This window comes from Heloderma suspectum, chromosome 12 (genome assembly GCF_057233095.1).
Source record: "Heloderma suspectum isolate Gila_16-S chromosome 12, 16-S_ref, whole genome shotgun sequence".
In the NCBI taxonomy this organism is placed as follows: Eukaryota; Metazoa; Chordata; class Lepidosauria; order Squamata; family Helodermatidae; genus Heloderma; species Heloderma suspectum.
In genome coordinates, this window is record NC_139469.1 from 25,715,587 (window position 1) to 25,732,625 (window position 17,039).

The window sequence follows — 17,039 nt, forward strand, 5'->3', positions numbered from 1 at the left end:
CAAGAGTGCATTGAAGACTGGGGATGTGGTACTCTGGTACGGGATATGATGAGCCCTTTTCTCGGTTGCCCAGACTAAGGCCAGATCCATACCTTGTGTCACATCATTACAATCCCATCATGGTAACGCTATATTCCTCTTGCACATTTATACCTTGTAGGACACACAGTGACAGTTGTTGCGGTAGTTTGGATAACATGGAAGAAAAAGCAGGAAATAACGCTACAATAGCGGTATACAGAATGTGTAATGTGCACTTCAATACTGCTATAAAGCAGTAGCATATGGTTTCCTCAAAAAACTCTATCTTTAAAAGCAGCACATGCGTGCGGCGGGGGGGGGGGGTCTGGTTAGTGACAAAAATCTAGAAAAATGCAGGCGATCTTCATCACAAATCTTCCACCTCGTGTCTAGTCCGGCCCTCAGGGTCACATGTCGATGTGGTCCTCTGATGGCAATATTTCCCCTCAATGATTCCTCCAGAAGCCTTTATTGATTACATTTCTATCTCAAGGGCAAGCCAGAGAGATCATGTCCTGACCTATCTCATCTTTCCTCCGAGGAGATCAAGGCAGCCTACGTGCTCGCCACTCCCCTGCTTAGGAATAAATCCCATTGAAATCAATGGACTACACAAGCAACGGATTGCATTGTAAGCCTTGTGCCATGAGTGTGCAAGCTATGCCAAACTCCTCCCTCCATTCTCTATTAGACTCATTCAGTATGATCTGCTGTACTGTCTGCAACCACCACTGTTGCTTCTGGCTCCCCACTAACTTCATCATCTGCCTAGGACAATAGTAGCTTGCTTGCTTGCTTGTTTATTTATTTATTGCATTGATATCCTGCCTCTTTTCCTCTTGCAAGGAACCCGAGGCGGCTTACGTTATCCTCCTCCTCTCCATTTTATCCTCACAACAACAACCCTGTGAGGTAGGCTGGGCTGAGAGTCTGTGACGGGCCCAAAGTCACCCGGTGGCTGGGTGGGGATTAGAACCCGGATCTCCTGGCTCCCAGTCCAACACTCCAACAACTACGCCACACAGGCTGTCCTACACCACCTTGGCTCTTATGCAATCAAACTGGGCTGGGATGAACCCGGAGTTCATCTAGTCTCTACCCTAAGCAACCCTGTTCCAGGGAACAGTGGCGGCTCCAAGGTTTTGGAGGGCCCTTGGGCAAGACCACCTGAATGGGCCCCCTCCCTCAGTGAATCTACCTTCTCACCATCATTGTCCCCAGCTGTTCCTGTTGTTCCTCCTCCTCCTTCTCATCATGGCTCCCACTTGCTTGCTTGACAGAGAACCAGTGAACAAAAAAGCAGTGGCATCTACTCCCCACCACTGTTGTCTGAACCAGAGTGAGTGGCAGGTGAACAAGCAGGTTGCCACGGTGAAGAGGAGGAGCGACTCCAGGGGGCTTTGTCAGTGGGCCCCTGCTGGGGTGTAGGCCCTTGGCAGGTGCCCCACCATGCCTACCCTTGACAGGGAATAAACCAGACCCTGGAGCCCTCTACCTCAGTTATTTTATTTTATTTAATTGTAAGAAAGTTCAGGGCAAGCCCTCCCATACATAATTTAAAAACAAGCATAATTGTAAGAACACTATAAGACTATTTTAAAAATACACAGATTGGGCTTCCTCCTACACCTATATAATATAAAATAATATTAGTCATATGCCCACAAAGCTTTACCTCAAGACTGCTGGAGAACTTGTGAGAGGATCTGAGAGAACGTATGAGGCAAACTGAAGCCGGCCTTATCTCCCCAGATAACTCCATCTCTCTCAGTAAACACCTTTGCTTTGTTTTTAGTCCTGCTGGAGGTTTTGCTTCTGAATGGGAACTCCCGAGTTCCCAAGATGAGCACACACAGCTGACAAATTCCTTTCTGCTCTTACTTACTGTGTGGCTTTGGAAGCCTTGCGGTCCTTCAAAGATTGGGTGGATCCAGATTAGCTCTTTCTGAAATCGATGGGACTTGAGTTACGTGTCATGACTTAACTTGTCCCATTGATTTCAGTAGCCACCTATGTTCAACTAACTAACTTAGGGTGCTTCTAGATAGATGGCTTGTAGCACTGCCAATCAAAATGCATTGACCTGGTTCACACAACACAACAAGCCAGGGTACGGGTTGAGTATGAGTTCAGTGTGGGTTGTTGTTGAATCATGGGTTGTTGTGTTGTGTGAACCCAGCTGGGCTAACAACCCATGGTTTGTTAACCACGAACAACCCACAGTTCAAAACCCAACAACAAACGGTGGGTTCTCTTGATAGCATGTTTGTGGTTAACAAACCATGGCTTGTTAGCGCAGCTGGGTTCACACAATGCAACAACTCAGAATTCAGCAACATCAGCAACAACCCATGATTCAATCCATATTCTGGCTTGTCTTGTTGTGCAGCTATTCTGCCTTTCCCTCCTTAGTAGATTTTGTGTGGTAAAAAGGCAAAAGAAGCAGTGGGATAAACACGGGTGGGTTGCGAATGGAAGATGACGAAATTTTTGTGAACAGCCCAGAGAGCTTTGCCTATTGGGTGGTATAGAAATGAAATAAATAAAAATCTGGAAACTACCACCCCAATTAAATTCTTTGAATGGAGTGGGGAGATTCCACCATAAAAGCCTCAAACACTCTGTGTCTGGATCCAACCCAGTGGTTAATTTCCAAAGCAAAAGGTGAAGGACATCACCTCTTCTAAAAGCCAAGAGCCTCTCGGATGAGTGCAGGTGGGTTGCGTCGCATGCCATGGCTAGGGAAAAGCACTCTGTGTAGGCTCAAAAGCCAGCCATAAAAGGCATCCATGTTTCACCATGACTACGTTCCCTTGGGACTCCATACTGGCCTGTTCCTGCCATCCTCAACTGCAAAGAACTCACTTACCCTCCCTTCTTGGCAAAAATTATAGTTTTGGCTCTCTTACCACTTCCTTTAACTGTATCTAAATTGGCATCTATACATATATATTAGCATATGCAAATGTTATGCAAATTTTTGTCCCGGGATGTCCTCTTTTTGGCAGTTCTTAAGTTGGCACCCTGGCAGGGCTCTCTGCTGATGCTTGCCCTGGGACCCCCTTTATTATTATTTTTTCTGGCTCAGCACTCCCAGAGGGAACAGGGCACCGAATCTAGGTACCCCTTTAACTTCCCACAGTGCCTCTGAACTATTGTCACACTGGGGCATTGTGGGAAATTAAAAGGATGGCCAGCCTCCGCCCCTCAAGACTGCGTGGAATGCTACCTCTGCATCCAGGTAAGCTGGCCAGAGTCCAGTGACAGAGGAAGGGGCACCGGAGGCCCCCTTGCTCAGAGCCCCTTCAAAGCTGGAGCCGGACTGTACAGCCACTTTGAAGAGGGGTGTGGTGTACCGACAAGACGCAGCTTTCAGTTTATTGATTCCCCCCCACCTCCTCCTCTGGCTGCCTTTGCCAGTACCTGCTCAGTCCAAGTGTCCATCACAAAGGGTAACATTTACAACATCCCCTCGGGGTTAAAAAAAAAAAAGAATGTATTTCTGCACCTTTGCTCCATGGTGCCCTCAAAGGTCTAACCTCCAGCAGCCCCGGTGCTGACCCCTGAACTCAACAGAGGGGGTGACAGAAAACACTTCATCATTGTCAGCGTGGCATCCAAAAGGTGGGCTGGGGGTGGGGGGAGGAGGAAAGGATTCTTGCAGCTGGATGGGGGTTCCATGCCAGGTGATCATTCAGTGTGCAAGTTGATCCAGTCACCCTGCAGCTTGGCCATTAACTATAGCGATAGAGCGATAGAGAGATGAGAGATATAGAATATCCCATACCTGCCTGGATTTTTAACCTGCTCCAGTGTAGGAGCAGAGGAACGTAATGCAGAGGAAATGGAAACTCTATATGGGCGGGTGATAAGCCTTGTGTCATGGTGGATTGGAGGAAGTCAGGCAGAGATTCTTGGCCTGGGATTCAGAGTGTCACAAGGACACAAGTGAATTCATATTTCCATCTATGACATGTTAGAGGACACGCCAGGGTGGTATAGTAGAATGATGATGATTTACCAACAGTTACATCCCACCTTTCTTCCACAGAGCCCAAGCCGGCATACACGGTTCTTTCCCTGCCATTTTATCTTCACAACGACCCTGCGAGGTAGGTTAGGCTGAGAGAGAGTGACTGGCCCAAGAGTACCCAGTGTGTTTCATGGATGGGTGAGGATTTGAACCCAGGTCTCCCTAGGCCTAGTCCACCTGCTAGCCACCACACCACAGTGGCTCCAGTGCAGCCTTCCCCAGGCCGGTAGCCTCCAGACGTGTTGGTCTGCAACTTCCACCATTCCCAGCCAGCATGCTGGTGGCTGCTGTAATGGACAGAGAGTGTTGGACTTAGCTTGGAGGGCTCTGGGTTCAAATCCCTCCCCAGCCATGAAGTTTACTGGATGGCTTTAGGGCAGGCACTCCCAGCCCAAGAACTACCTCAAAAGGGTTGTTGTGAGGGTGAAATAAAATTACCTTGCCTGTTCGCTGCCTGCATGTTTCCGAGCCTGATTCAAGGTGCTGGTTCTGACCTATAAAGCCTTACATGGCTTGGGACTGCAATACCTGATGGAGTGCCTCTGCCAGCATGAACCTACCTGTACACTACGCTCAGCAACTAAGGCCCTGCTCCAGGTGTCTCCTCCGAGGGGGGCTCGGAAGGCGGCAACAAGGGAGAGGGCCTTCTCGGTGGTGGCTCCTGTGACTCTGGAACAATCTCCCCAACGAGGCCCACCTGGCGCCAACATTGTTATCTTTTCAGCGCCAGGTTAAGACCTTCCTCTTTTCCCAGGCATTTGGCAGCATATGATGACTTTTAATTAAGTCCTGGATTTGTCTTATGGTTACGGTTGATTGCTCAGTTTTTGATATATGTTGTCTCTCTGTGTACTGTCTGTGTGTTTTTATGTAAATGGTTTTTGAACTTTGTATACTGCGTTTTTAATGGTTGTTAAACTTTGTAAACTGCCCAGAAACCTTTGGCTAGAGGCCGGTATAGAAATGTAAATAACAACAACAACAACAACAGAGGGGCAGGAGACAAATGCAATCTTTAAACAAGAAATGCGAGCATTCATAGCCGATATGTTCCCTACGTGTATTGTGCTGACTCTAAGATTTTGGGAGTCCTCAGACTCCCTGCATGCCACTTCTTCGTTGCCACTACCGTGGCATGCAGGGAACAAGCAAAATTGCCACTTCATTGCCATTACCATGGCAAATTTGGTGATGGCAGGAGGATGGTGAGAACGGCAAAACAACAACAACACACGGCCAGGGGAGCCACATCCGGTTGCTGGGCGTGTGTTGCCCACCGCTGTTATAGCTGGTCAGACTATTGGTCCATCAAGTCCAATATTGCCTACTCTGACTATCAGTAGTACTCCAGGATGGATCTCAAGTAGAGAAAGGTCTTTCTCAGAATCCGTGAGCTGAATCTTTCACCTGGAACTGCTGGGGCCTGAGCCTAGGACTTTTGGCATGTGAAACAGGTGCCCTGCTACTGAGCTATGCTTATTCTCAACAAAACCAAACCAAACCAAAAACCCATCATACAGCAGGGGTGGGAAACCTCTTTCAACCCAAGGGCCAAACCCAATTTTGGAGAAGTGCCTGGGGGCCACATTCCGGTGGCGGGCGGGGCAAAAGGGCAGAGCCAAAAATACAAAAAGAACCCTGGCCGACCGTTGCTTAAAGGCGCAGTCCTATGCATGTTTAGACAGAAAAAAGTCCAGCAATTCCCAGCATGCCCCAGCCAGCCATGCCGGCTGGGGCATGCTGGGGGTCGTAGTCGTAGGACCTTTTTCTGTCTAAACATGCATAGGACTGCGCCTTAAAAGCTCTTCCTGCCAGTAGCTAAAAATTCGGAGAGATATTTCAGCCTTTTCGAATGGACAAAAAACTGCTCTGAGGGGCCACGTTTCAAAGGCAAAGGGGTTGGGGCCAACGGAAGAAGGGGAGGACAATGCAAACGCAATGCAAAAAGTACGTAAATACAAACTATACAATACAAAACAAAAAATGACCAGTGTATTTTAGCTTGGGGCCCCGGTGGCTTAGTGGTTAAGACGCTGAACTGCAGACCGGAAGGTCGGCAGGTCAGCAGTTCGAGACCCGAGTGCCGCGTGACGGAGCGAGCTCCCGTCTTCAGTCCCAGCTCCTGCCAACCTAGGAGTTCGAAAGCAAGAAACTGCAAGGAGATAAACAGGCGCCGCCTCGGCGGGAAAGGTGACAGCGTTCCGTGCACCTCGGTGTTCAGTCACGCTGGCCACATGACCGCGGAAGCGTCTTCAGACAGCGCTGGCTCTTCAGCTTAGAAACGGGGATGAGCACCGCACCCTAGAGTCGGACACGACTGGTTGGGGACACCTTTACCTTTTTTTTATTTTAGCTTAAAGTTCTTCCTGCCAGTAAGTCAGCCTTAGCAGAGGCATGTCAATCTTTTAGCATGGGAAAAAACTGCACAAACGCCAGGAAATCACCAAACGATGGGCCGTTGCAGGAAAAGGGGTGGGGCCAGGAGAAAGGGGCAGGGACTCCTGGGGAACCCTGGAAGGCCAGACTGGGACCGCAGGAGGGCTGGATTTGGCACTGGGCCTGAGGTTCCCCTCCCCTGAAAGCGGGCATAGAAGCGATCTGTTTATTTTCCCCTCTATGCAACTCCTTCCTGACCATCTCCAGGTACAAAATTGGGATGGATCCGTCATGACATGGACATGCTGTACTGATGCTCCTGCTATTTCTGCAATGCACTTTCTAGAGCCAGTGCATTTATGGAAATCTCAGCAGAGCAAACTGGTCCTGCGCGGCTGCTGCACATTTCACGGAAGCTGTTTCTCTCGCTCCCTCCACAATCAGGACTGAGACTCGGTTTTTGACTCGTTCTGGCCTGACCCAGTGGCTGCAACACACGCGCAGGAATGTGCTACTCTAGCAGCAGAGAGGGCTGGTAGCCAAAAGGTGAATACTTGTAATTATAGGTGAGGGCACATTCCTTGGGAAGCAACCAGTGGAGGCTGGTGGCTCCAATGTTAGTGGGGTGGTGAATCCGCTCCGGGTTTCAGTCGGAACCAGTCAGAACTCTAACGGAGCCAGCCAAGGCACTGAACCATTTGGGCGGATAGGGTTCAGCACCCTCAATGAATGTGTGGACTGGAATGCAGCGATCCCCCGGTTTTTGCATTCCCCTTTGCAATGCAGCTCTCTCATCGAGAAATGCATACAACCACACATATATTCAGGGGGAAATTGCGTACCCAAATGCATACATTAGGAGAAATGCGTACAACTCCTCATGCCAATTTTCATGCTGGGTTTCAACCCAACTCAATGCAGAAATGGGATGTGACGAACTTGCCCTCCCAAAAATGTCAAACGTTGTAGAAAGCAAAACTGTCAGATTCATCCATCCCTACCGAAGCGTTGTGACGGGGGCTGTTCTCTCCGCAAGCATTCTTGCCAAACATTGTTGAAAGGGAATTGCTAACATTTTAACAGGGCTCTGAATATCAAGGCTTGTGAGAAATAGATGTGAGGCAAGAAAGAATCCTGAGAGACCACCGCCCCCACTTCTCTATATCCACCCACATCATGCCATCCAAGGTTACCACCTTTCTATACTGGCCCAGCTCCTGTGCCTTTAAGAGCAGCCCAACATGCTGAAATGAAATTGGGGAAGCTTTTGTCCTGGCATAGAGTGAGCGATGGACAAAGATTCACCTGCTGAATTGTTTTGTGTCAGCCTGCTGTTAAAAGCACAGGAGCAGAGCCATTAAAAAAACAACAACTGGGAACCCTATCTTTCAGGGATACTATTATCATCCTCCTCATCCTATTTGGGAAACACTAAAACAACAACAGCCTGTAGATATTATACAAAACACATAAACAGGCCCTGTTTAGTGAGCTTACGATAGGAGGTACACATGATCTTTCCCATGAACTGAGTGAACATGCAGAAGGGGTTGCGGGGTCATGCATGCACGCTAGTTCTGCCCACTGCCGTTGCTTGGTGCTGCCACTATGCTCCCCTGACAAGGGTCCTGCTACACCCGAGTGGGGCCCTGATCGGCCAGGGTCGCTCCTCACATGTAGGAGTTCTCCACCCATACATCTGCATGTGTAGAGATCTCTTTTCGACAAACGGCAAAAGGACATTCCTTGGGGGACATGGCAGAAGTACGTAGTGAGGACGATGGGTGGGGCTAGCTCATGTGAACTCACCGTCCCCGCCATGCGTACATGGACTGTGTGGATTCATTGCCCCGCTGACATCAGATGCACCAGCCTCCACTGATTAAAATGTGAACCAAACACATTTCTCCCCGATTCTGACACTTGGTCCTCTCAAAAAGGGCTTGTTTTCCGTGCCTTGCTGGGGAGTGCATTTTCCTTGTACTCTAAGCACTCAACACAGCGGAGGCCCTGCCTGCAAAGGTCTCTCTCTCCCCCTTGTCCTTCTCCAAAAGTTTCCTTAATTACAATCTGTGAAATGTTGAACTGCAGACACTGACACAGAAACAGCTGGTAATTGGAAGACTTTTATTTAAACTCTCTCTCCCACCCTCCCTCTCCCCTTCCATTCTAACAGAGACAAACTGGTTATTGTTGCTTTTCCACCCCCAAAGCTCTCTGCCTCCTTAGCAGCTTCCACACACACACCCTGCCCCACCTCGCAGACTCTTCAGGATAAAACTGTCTCTTAATGCTATGGTGGGGCCGGCTTAATTACCTGCATTTCAGCTCGGTGTGTGTGAACAGCTGCTCTCTAGAGTGGCCGGCTGCCAAACACACCATTGTTGCTTGCTGCAAACAGCCCAGCCCTGTAGGTGCTTGGAATCCTCTGCTCACCCCTGCTGCACAGGAGCAAAGGGTTTTCAAGCTCCCAGCGGAGTCTGGTGGCTCCGATGTCAGTGGGGAGGTGCATCTGCTCCAGGCATCAGTCAGAACCAGTCAGAACTCTAACGGAGCTATCCAAGGTGCTTCCTTGGATCACTGCCACACCTTGAATAGCTGCTTTAGAGTTCTGATTGAAACCCAGAGCGGATTCACCGCCCCACTGACATTGGAGCCACCAGCCTCCACTGACTGCTGCCAGTCAGTGTCAACACTATTGGACTAGATGGACCAGTGGTCTGAATCAGTATAAGGCAATGTCCTATGTATCTTCTCTTAGTGATAGCCCAGGATTGCTCCCAGTTTCACTCAGTATAGGGTGTTTGGGACTGCAGATCTCAGAAACCCGGAGCAGATTCACCGCCCCGCTGACATCAGAGTCACCAGCCTCCACTGTAAGCTTCCTGACTTTTGGGAGCTATTTCCACCACAACCTGAGCATTGAAGAAGAGCCCTGTCGGATCAGGCCAAAGGCCCAACAATGCCCGTGGGCTCTGTTCCCCACAATGGGCAACCAGCGGGTGGTCCCCAGAAGCTGGTGTTCGAAGTAGTGCTGTGCCGAAAATTTATCCCACGTGTTTTTCGGCCATTCTCATTCCATTTGCTAGAAACGAAACTGGTTTCGAAAAGAAATCCCTAGGAGGAGAAATTTTGGAGACATTATCGTGGGTCGGGCACGGGGTTCTTGTGCTTACTTCACTTACGAGGTGGCTGAGGAGTGTGCTTGAGTGTCCTGTCGGTCATTGTACAGTAACGTCTGTGGCAGCCAGCCTGCGGTCTCCTTGGCTTCCGGCACTTCAGTTAAAGCCTTCATGAGGAAGCCATCATGAGGCAATTCCTCCCATGCGGCTTTTTCCGTTCAGAAAGAGCAGGTGGCCTGGGAGGCTGCAGAGCAATGGAACCATGTGTAATAGAGGGAGAAAACACACACGGCCCCCTCGGCCACCTCGCAGGGATTAGGTACGCTCAAAAGCACCACCGAAAGAAGTTCAAAATTCTGCCTCAGAAGCGTGGAAGCCTCAACACGGTTGATGCTGTTGCCACTTGCAAGAGCAGTGCAATAAACCCAAAACCCTGAGGAAAAAGAAAGGAGCTGTGCTACAACCCCTGGCAATAGGTGAGAAACGTCTGTGAGAAACTGTTGGAGAATTTCTCCTCCCCAGGAGACATTCGGTGAAATTGTCCCCCCAGTTTCTCTGCCCACAAACAGGCTGAAGAATTTTGAGAGGCCATTTTGAGAGGCCATTTGTGCACGGCTCTTGCTCAAAGGTATATCGCCTTTGAACACGGAGGTTTTGTTTAGCTCTCATGGCTTAAAGCTGCTGGAACCCAGGAAGTTGTGTTATATGGACAGAGAGAGACCATAGACCCACCTTCCCCAACCTGGGGCCCTCCAGAAGTGTTGGCATGCAAGTCCTGTGCTGGCTGGGTATGATGGGAATTGCAGTCCAACACAACTGGAAGGCGCTAGGTTGGGGAGGGCCTCCCTAGGTCTATTCTACCTCAGTCCTGTCTGCCCAGCAGTGGTTTTCCAGGTCTTCTTTCCAAACCCTACTTGGAGATTTTGGGGATCAGACCTGGGACTTTCTGCATGGAAAGCAGGTGTTCTTCCACTCAGCCATGGCGCTTCTCCTGATTACTCCCCTTTTCTTCCTCCACAAAACTGCCTAACCCCCTTTTAAGCCCAGTGACCTGTGTGGCATCGCAGTTAAGAGTGTTGGACTGGGGAGACCTGGGTTCAAGTCCCCACTTGGCCACAAAGCCCACTGGGTGACTTTGGGCCAGTCCCTGACTCTCAGCCTAACCTACCTCACAGGGTTGTTGTGAGGGTAAAATGGCGAGGATCAGCTACACCACCTTGGGCTACTTGGAGGAAAAGGTGAGATGTGAAGGCGACGAATACATGAATAATCATGAATCAGAACATTGGTTCTAAATTAACTGGCAGTATCTCTTCAGGGCTTCAGACTTTTTTTTCCCCCCAGCCCTCCCTGGGACCTTCCGCAAGCAAAGCACAAGCTCTACCACTGACCTACAGCCCTTCCCCAAACACACTGCAAGCTTTCTTCCAGGGAAGCGTGTCTGTTGGTGTGGATCTTCTTGCCAAAGGGGCCCCGACAAACCTCCCCAGTTCCCCAGCTTACAATTTGAAAACCATTCCACTGTAGTCATGGACAGTCCACATTTCTACAACTGTTTATTAAGGGTGCAGTCCTATGCAGGTTTATACAGAAAAAAGTCCTACAACTCCCAGCATTCCCCAGCCAGCAGGGCTGGCTGGGGAATGCTGGGAGTTGTAGGACTTTTTTTTTCTGTCTCAACCTGCATAGGATCACGCTCTAAGTAAGTGATCATTTTCTCACTGTACATTCTGAAATGGAAGACCAGTGGGAGAACTGCACCGTGTGCATTCGCTGTACCTTCTGGGTGTCCTCTTTTACAGAGGGCAGTCCTCTATTTGAAGGGCTGCCAGAGGACAGTCCTCTATTTTGAAGGCATTCTCCATCTGAAGGGCTGTCCAGTTGAGTCCAGGTCTGAGTGAAAGAAAGAACCATCCGAGGGAAGAGCTCGGGGGCCTTGAAGTTGCCCACGGGCAGCACCTGGACAGCAGACTGAGCAAGGCACACAGCTCACCAGTCTTCCACATGATGGTGAGATGTATTTATTTCTATTTAAATTATAATAGTCATCTCTAAATTTGCATCTACGCTTATCAATAACCCATGCAAATTCTATGCAAATTGGTACCCTTTTTTTATCTTCTTTTCAGGTGAAGCATTTCCGCTTTGGGGGTGAATCATAAGTGGCCACCCTGTGTACTTTGGAGTTCTCCCTTAAGTAGGACATCAATACCCATCCGATGCGTTAACGTACAGATTCGTTAATATACAGATTTCCAAATACGTATTTGATTTTTAGCCCACCTTGTGGCAGGTAGCAAACATCACCTTATTCATAAAAACCAAGGCCCAGTGCCAAGAATCTGCATGGCTGGGCCTCTGCCAAGGCCCATGTCATGGCCGAGGGCCTACTAATGATTATTGCTGCTGCTTCCTCTTCTGTTGCCATGGCAATGGCTGCTTCTTCTTCTTCTCTTCCCTTCTCGCCCTAGCACCTGATGAATGCTGAACATCTGAGCTGCTGTCACTGTTTCCTTTCCCCTTCCCAGCATATCCCAATACCAGCTGGTGATGAGGGCAGCAACTGTGGCCACCAGCCATCATTATCCCCCCACCCCCATGCTCTACGTGGCCGGGGTGGATGTGGCAAAATAGAATGTGTGAAAGGCAATGTCACCTCAGATGCTTGGCCCTGGTTGGTGCTGGGAATGGAAAAGAATGGGTGAGGAGAAGGAGGCAGCAGCAGCGGAGAAGACAGAGAGTTCAGAATAGTAGTTAGAGTGTTGGTCTTAGACTGGGACGACCCAAGTTCAGATATCACCTGTGGAGGTTCTGTATCTGGCCTACAAAGTCTCTTTGGATTTCTCAGGGGACTTTGATGGGGGCCTCAGAAGGGGAGGGGAGGGGAGGAAGCTCAAGACTGGAAACAAAACCCTATGAGGAGAGACTGAAAGAACTGGGCATGCTTAGCCTAGAGAAGAGAAGAGAAGACTGAGGGGAGATAGGATAGCGCTTTTCAAGTACCTGAAAGGTTGTCACAGAGAGGAAGGCCAGGATCTCTTCTCGATCATCCCAGAGGGCAGGACACGGAATAATGGGCTCAAGCCAGATTCCGGCTGAACATCAGGAGAAACTTCCTGACTGTTAGAGCAATATGACCATGGAACCCATTACCTAGGGAGGTGGTAAGCTTTCCCACACTGGAGGCATTCAAGACAAGGCTGGACAGCCACCTGTCAGGGATGCTTTGACTTGATTTCCTGCATTGAGCAGCAGGTTGGACTCGATGGTCTTGTAGGTCCCTTCCAACCCTACTATTCTATGATTCTATGATTGTAAGGTGGTCAAGTATTAAACAAAAAAATAATTTGGGTTGTGCCTTGCTTATTTTCACTGGAGCTTAACAGGGGAGAGGCCTTTATATTTAGTTCAGGAACAGCAAAAGCAAGAGAAAGGTGTAGGGGGAGGGAGAAATTGTTTTATGGGAGTTTCACATCACCGCTGCCACCACCTTAAATTCCATGTTTAAAAGTACACATTCAAAGGGCACTTGGCATATCCAAGGCAGTTATACAAACACACTGAAGTACACAGAGGCATAGTATATTTTACACACTTACCTGATTAAAAAAAACCAAAACACTTTATACACACACGGGGTGGTAGAAATGTTTAGCCTCACTCTTCTGCCTTGGCCACACCAAGAGCCAAGGATTCAACAAAGTTGACTATGTATGTGTGATCCAGCTTTGGGAATCATGATAATAATGTACATAGGGCCATCAGTTTGACTAAGCATGAACGAACAGGTACCTGCCCCAAGGAGTTTACAAACTGAAAATTCAATTCAGGAGAGACGACAGGGGAAAGCGAGGGAGATGGTGGCAGGGATTTAATCGGGGAAGAATATGGGTTAGTTTCAGTTACAAGTACTGTATATTCTGTTTATACTTCCACACACAGGATTCAATCTGAGCCAAAGCTGGGAATCCAGAGGCCCAGAATGTATTCCCAGTGTTAGCCACAGGATATGAGAACTAATAATAGAGAAGAGAGCACTTCTACTCATGCAGAGAGTGTGTTTCCCTCACAATTATTGTTTATATGATGGGTGAGGAACTATTTGGGGTTTGAGTCTGGATTGCTTTCCTGGGACCCCCCAACCTGGTGGGCCAGATGTCATTAGGGTTGGGCCTCTGCCTCCAGTCATCACCAGGTCCCTGACTGAGGCACCATTTAGAGCTCCCCTTCTGAAGGGGAGAAGAGGCCGTGTGTGACACCACGTAGGCTGGATGGCCTAGTGTGTTGGGCCAAATTTGGCCCACAGGCTAGAGGTTCCCCATCCCTGATTTATATACTGTCATCAATGCACATGGTGTTTAAAGCAAAATAGACAGTCTCCTACCCCTAAGGGAGATTAGCTGCCTTGAGTGCTGTTTTCTTAGTAGAAAGGTGGGGTACGTGCGTGTGTGTGTGTGTGTGTGTGTGTATATATATATAATTTCAATGACTGAGGATCCATTGGGCACCACTATACATCATGGACTAGAACAAAAGTCTGGTTTTAAAGTCAGATGGGGAAAGGGCCATAGTTCAGAGGTAAGAACCTGTGTTTTGCATGTAAAAAGTCCTAGGCTCGACCCCTGGCATCTCTAGGGAGGGCTAGGAAAGAATCCTGCCTGAAACCCTGGAGAGCTGCTGCCAGTCAGTGTCGACAACACTGGGCTAGATGGACCAAGGGACTGACTCAGTTCCTATGTGACCAGGGCTACATGTGCTTCGCATTTAAAACACGTACATTCTGCATCCAAGCAAATTCTGCACCAAGAAAGCTGTGTTCTTGAAACCCATATCTGGTCTGGGGATAATTTATATGGATTTGCATAATGTAGGGTGCAATCCTATGCATGTTTGGACAGAAAAAAATCCTACAATTCTCAGCATTCCTCCAGCCAGCCATGCTGGCTGGGGCATGTTGGGAATTGTAGGACTTTTTTTTCCTGTCTAAAACATGCATAGGATAGCATGCGCCCTTAATCAGATTTTGCTAGTCACAGGGAGGGGCAAGGAGCTATGCAAAGCCCCGTAGCCTTGCCCCCATCCTACTGGAAATCTCATTTAGCTGCCTCTCTGGCTTCTGAGATTGGTCCACACACTGTCAAGTATATCTTTCTAGCCATGAGGGATAGAAACATTTTTTAAAGAATTAAGTTTCACAGGAAGCTGCATTCTGCACTCCAGTAAGGCATTATATGCTCCTGCAGAAACATTATTTATTTTGATTTATTTTATTTAATATATTTCTTACCCACCTTTCAAGACTGTAGTCTTCCCAAGGCAGCTTACATTATAAAAACAGTACAATATCAAACAAATGATAAAAATACCTTAAATTGAAACAATATTTTAAAATAAGCCAGTTAAAATAAAATGCACTATCAAATATCGAAAAGCTGCAAACAGGATGCAGAATTCAGCTTCTCAAGTGAATCTCAAGTTTATTTTTAAATGTTTCTAGCCCTCATGGCTGCAATCATCACACACACACAGAGCCCCGGGTAGGACTTTGCAGGCAATGTCCACTCCCCGCCACCAATCTCTTCGGAATTAAGCACCATATGAGAACAGAGATTTGCCTCTGTGCCCCTCCTCCCAAAACAAAACTGGAGTCACTCTAGTATTGCATACAGATTCAATGGAGTTTGAGCACATTTCTGGATTTCGCTGATCTGGGGCTACGGATTCTGAGAAACTTTCTGCTTTTTAATATTTGGTGCACTGTGCATAGCCCTCTTGCCAAAGATTTCTGCCCTGGAACAACTGTGCTGTGTCCCTCTGCAGACACCACCCACATTTGAAACTCTACATAAGTCTGGTGTGGGTGTGTGTGTGCGTGTGTGACAAACTTCTTTCAGAAGGGGGAGGGCAATAACCTTTGCCCAAATGCCTCAGTCCCTTCTCTGGTCCTACCTTCGAAGTCGGACAGAATCCCATCCAGATGTTCTTTGACAGACAGCTGGGACATCTTGCTTTTAGGCTGCTTGGTCTTGGGATGAGGGTGGGTGGCTCAGTCCCCCTGGGTATAGCCAGATCTGTCTCTTCTTCTTCTTCTTCTTCCTCCTCCTCCTCCTCTCTGGAATTGCCTCCTCTTAAGACTCTGCAGAAAAACAGAGGGCGGTTTGGGATCATACGAGAGAGAGCAAAGGAGGAAAAAGTTTTCTTTCTTCCCCTTGTGGCACCCACACTAACCTCCAGTCTCTGGGCTTCTGGCTCAGAAAGAGAGTGGAAGAAGAGAGAGATTGGCTTCCCTTCTCCCTCTGCTTCCCACCCCCCACAGAAAGCCCCCCCCCTTCCGGGGATCACATTGGCTGATCAAGCTTGCCTGTCCCTTCCTTGTGGGGAAAGAAAGAGGAGACGAGGGGAGGAGAGAAGGTGGAGGAGGGAAAGAGAGAGCAAGAAAGAGGGAGGGGACGGGTTGGGGGGGACTGAGCTTCAAGTCAAAGCTGCTCTTGGAAGGCAGGGAAGAAAAGAGAGAGGGGGAGAGAGAGAAAGAGGAAGGGGCTGCCATGCGTGGGCCTACCAATTGAGAGAGCAGCTCCAGGCACCCTAAGTCCCTGTTGGCTCTTTTTTATAGGGTTCAACCATCCCAGCTCACCCAGGCCAGCCACATCTCCAGCTGCAACTTGCATGTGCCTGGTCAGTTTCCCGCAAAGGTTGCCAAGTTTCAAAAATCAGCCCTGCTCCTGCACCTCAGAGTGGCAGCCTGGCCCACAGAGAGAACATGGGAGAGCGAAGATTCTGCCACCGCACTGGGAAAAGAAAGAGTTTGGCTGCTTGTGTGACAAGCTGCCCTTAAAAGCAGAGGCACAGGGCCAAGACAAAAAAAGGTGGCAATCCTGAATTCACCACCACAACTACCACCATGACAGGGTGGGCTGGTTCGCGCACATGACACCTTCGGTTTCTCCCCCGCTGACTGGCAGTTGAGGGTGCGACTGGAAAGGGTTGCCTCTGAAGTGGCAGGAAATATATGCCTATGCCTTTTGATCCATGGTGGCACACAGCTCAAGCTACATGCAGGTCGTAGGTATAAAAGATGCTGCCTTATACTGAGCCAGATCCTTGGTCCATTTAGCTCCGCATTGCCGACACTGCCTGGCAGCGGCTCTCCAGGGTTTCAGGCAGGAGCTTTTCCAGCCCTACTTGGAGATGCCGGGGGTCAAACCTGGGACCTTCTGCCTGCAAAGCAGGGGCTCTACTGTTGAGCCACAGCCCCCTCTGATGCATGACCCCCTTGGTTGGGGCACCTTGGGGCTGCAGCCAGCAGAGGATGAACATGGATGGGCAAAGCAGCCCTTGGGCATTTTTATATTTCCAGACGTGCACCCTGAAGCGTGATTTACAGCACACGTAAAAGGTACGGCTGCCATGTTTAATAGGTTAGATAAATCCATTAAAAACTTTAATCGACTGGAAAGGTGCCCCTGATTAAGTGGGCAATTGCTTTT

At 48.9% G+C, this 17,039-nt stretch overlaps 1 protein-coding gene across 1 annotated transcript in view; it reads right to left on the minus strand.

The window, feature by feature from the left end:
• The window catches only part of SEPTIN12 (septin 12), a 129,887-nt gene extending 114,199 nt beyond the window's left edge, over nucleotides 1–15,688 (minus strand). Inside the window, exon 1 of the mRNA XM_084818842.1 lies at nucleotides 15,502–15,688. Within this exon, the coding sequence (XP_084674968.1) occupies nucleotides 15,502–15,556 (55 nt within the window). The 5' untranslated portion in view covers nucleotides 15,557–15,688. The remainder of the gene's footprint in view (nucleotides 1–15,501) is intronic.
• Nucleotides 15,689–17,039: the final 1,351 nt, after the last annotated feature.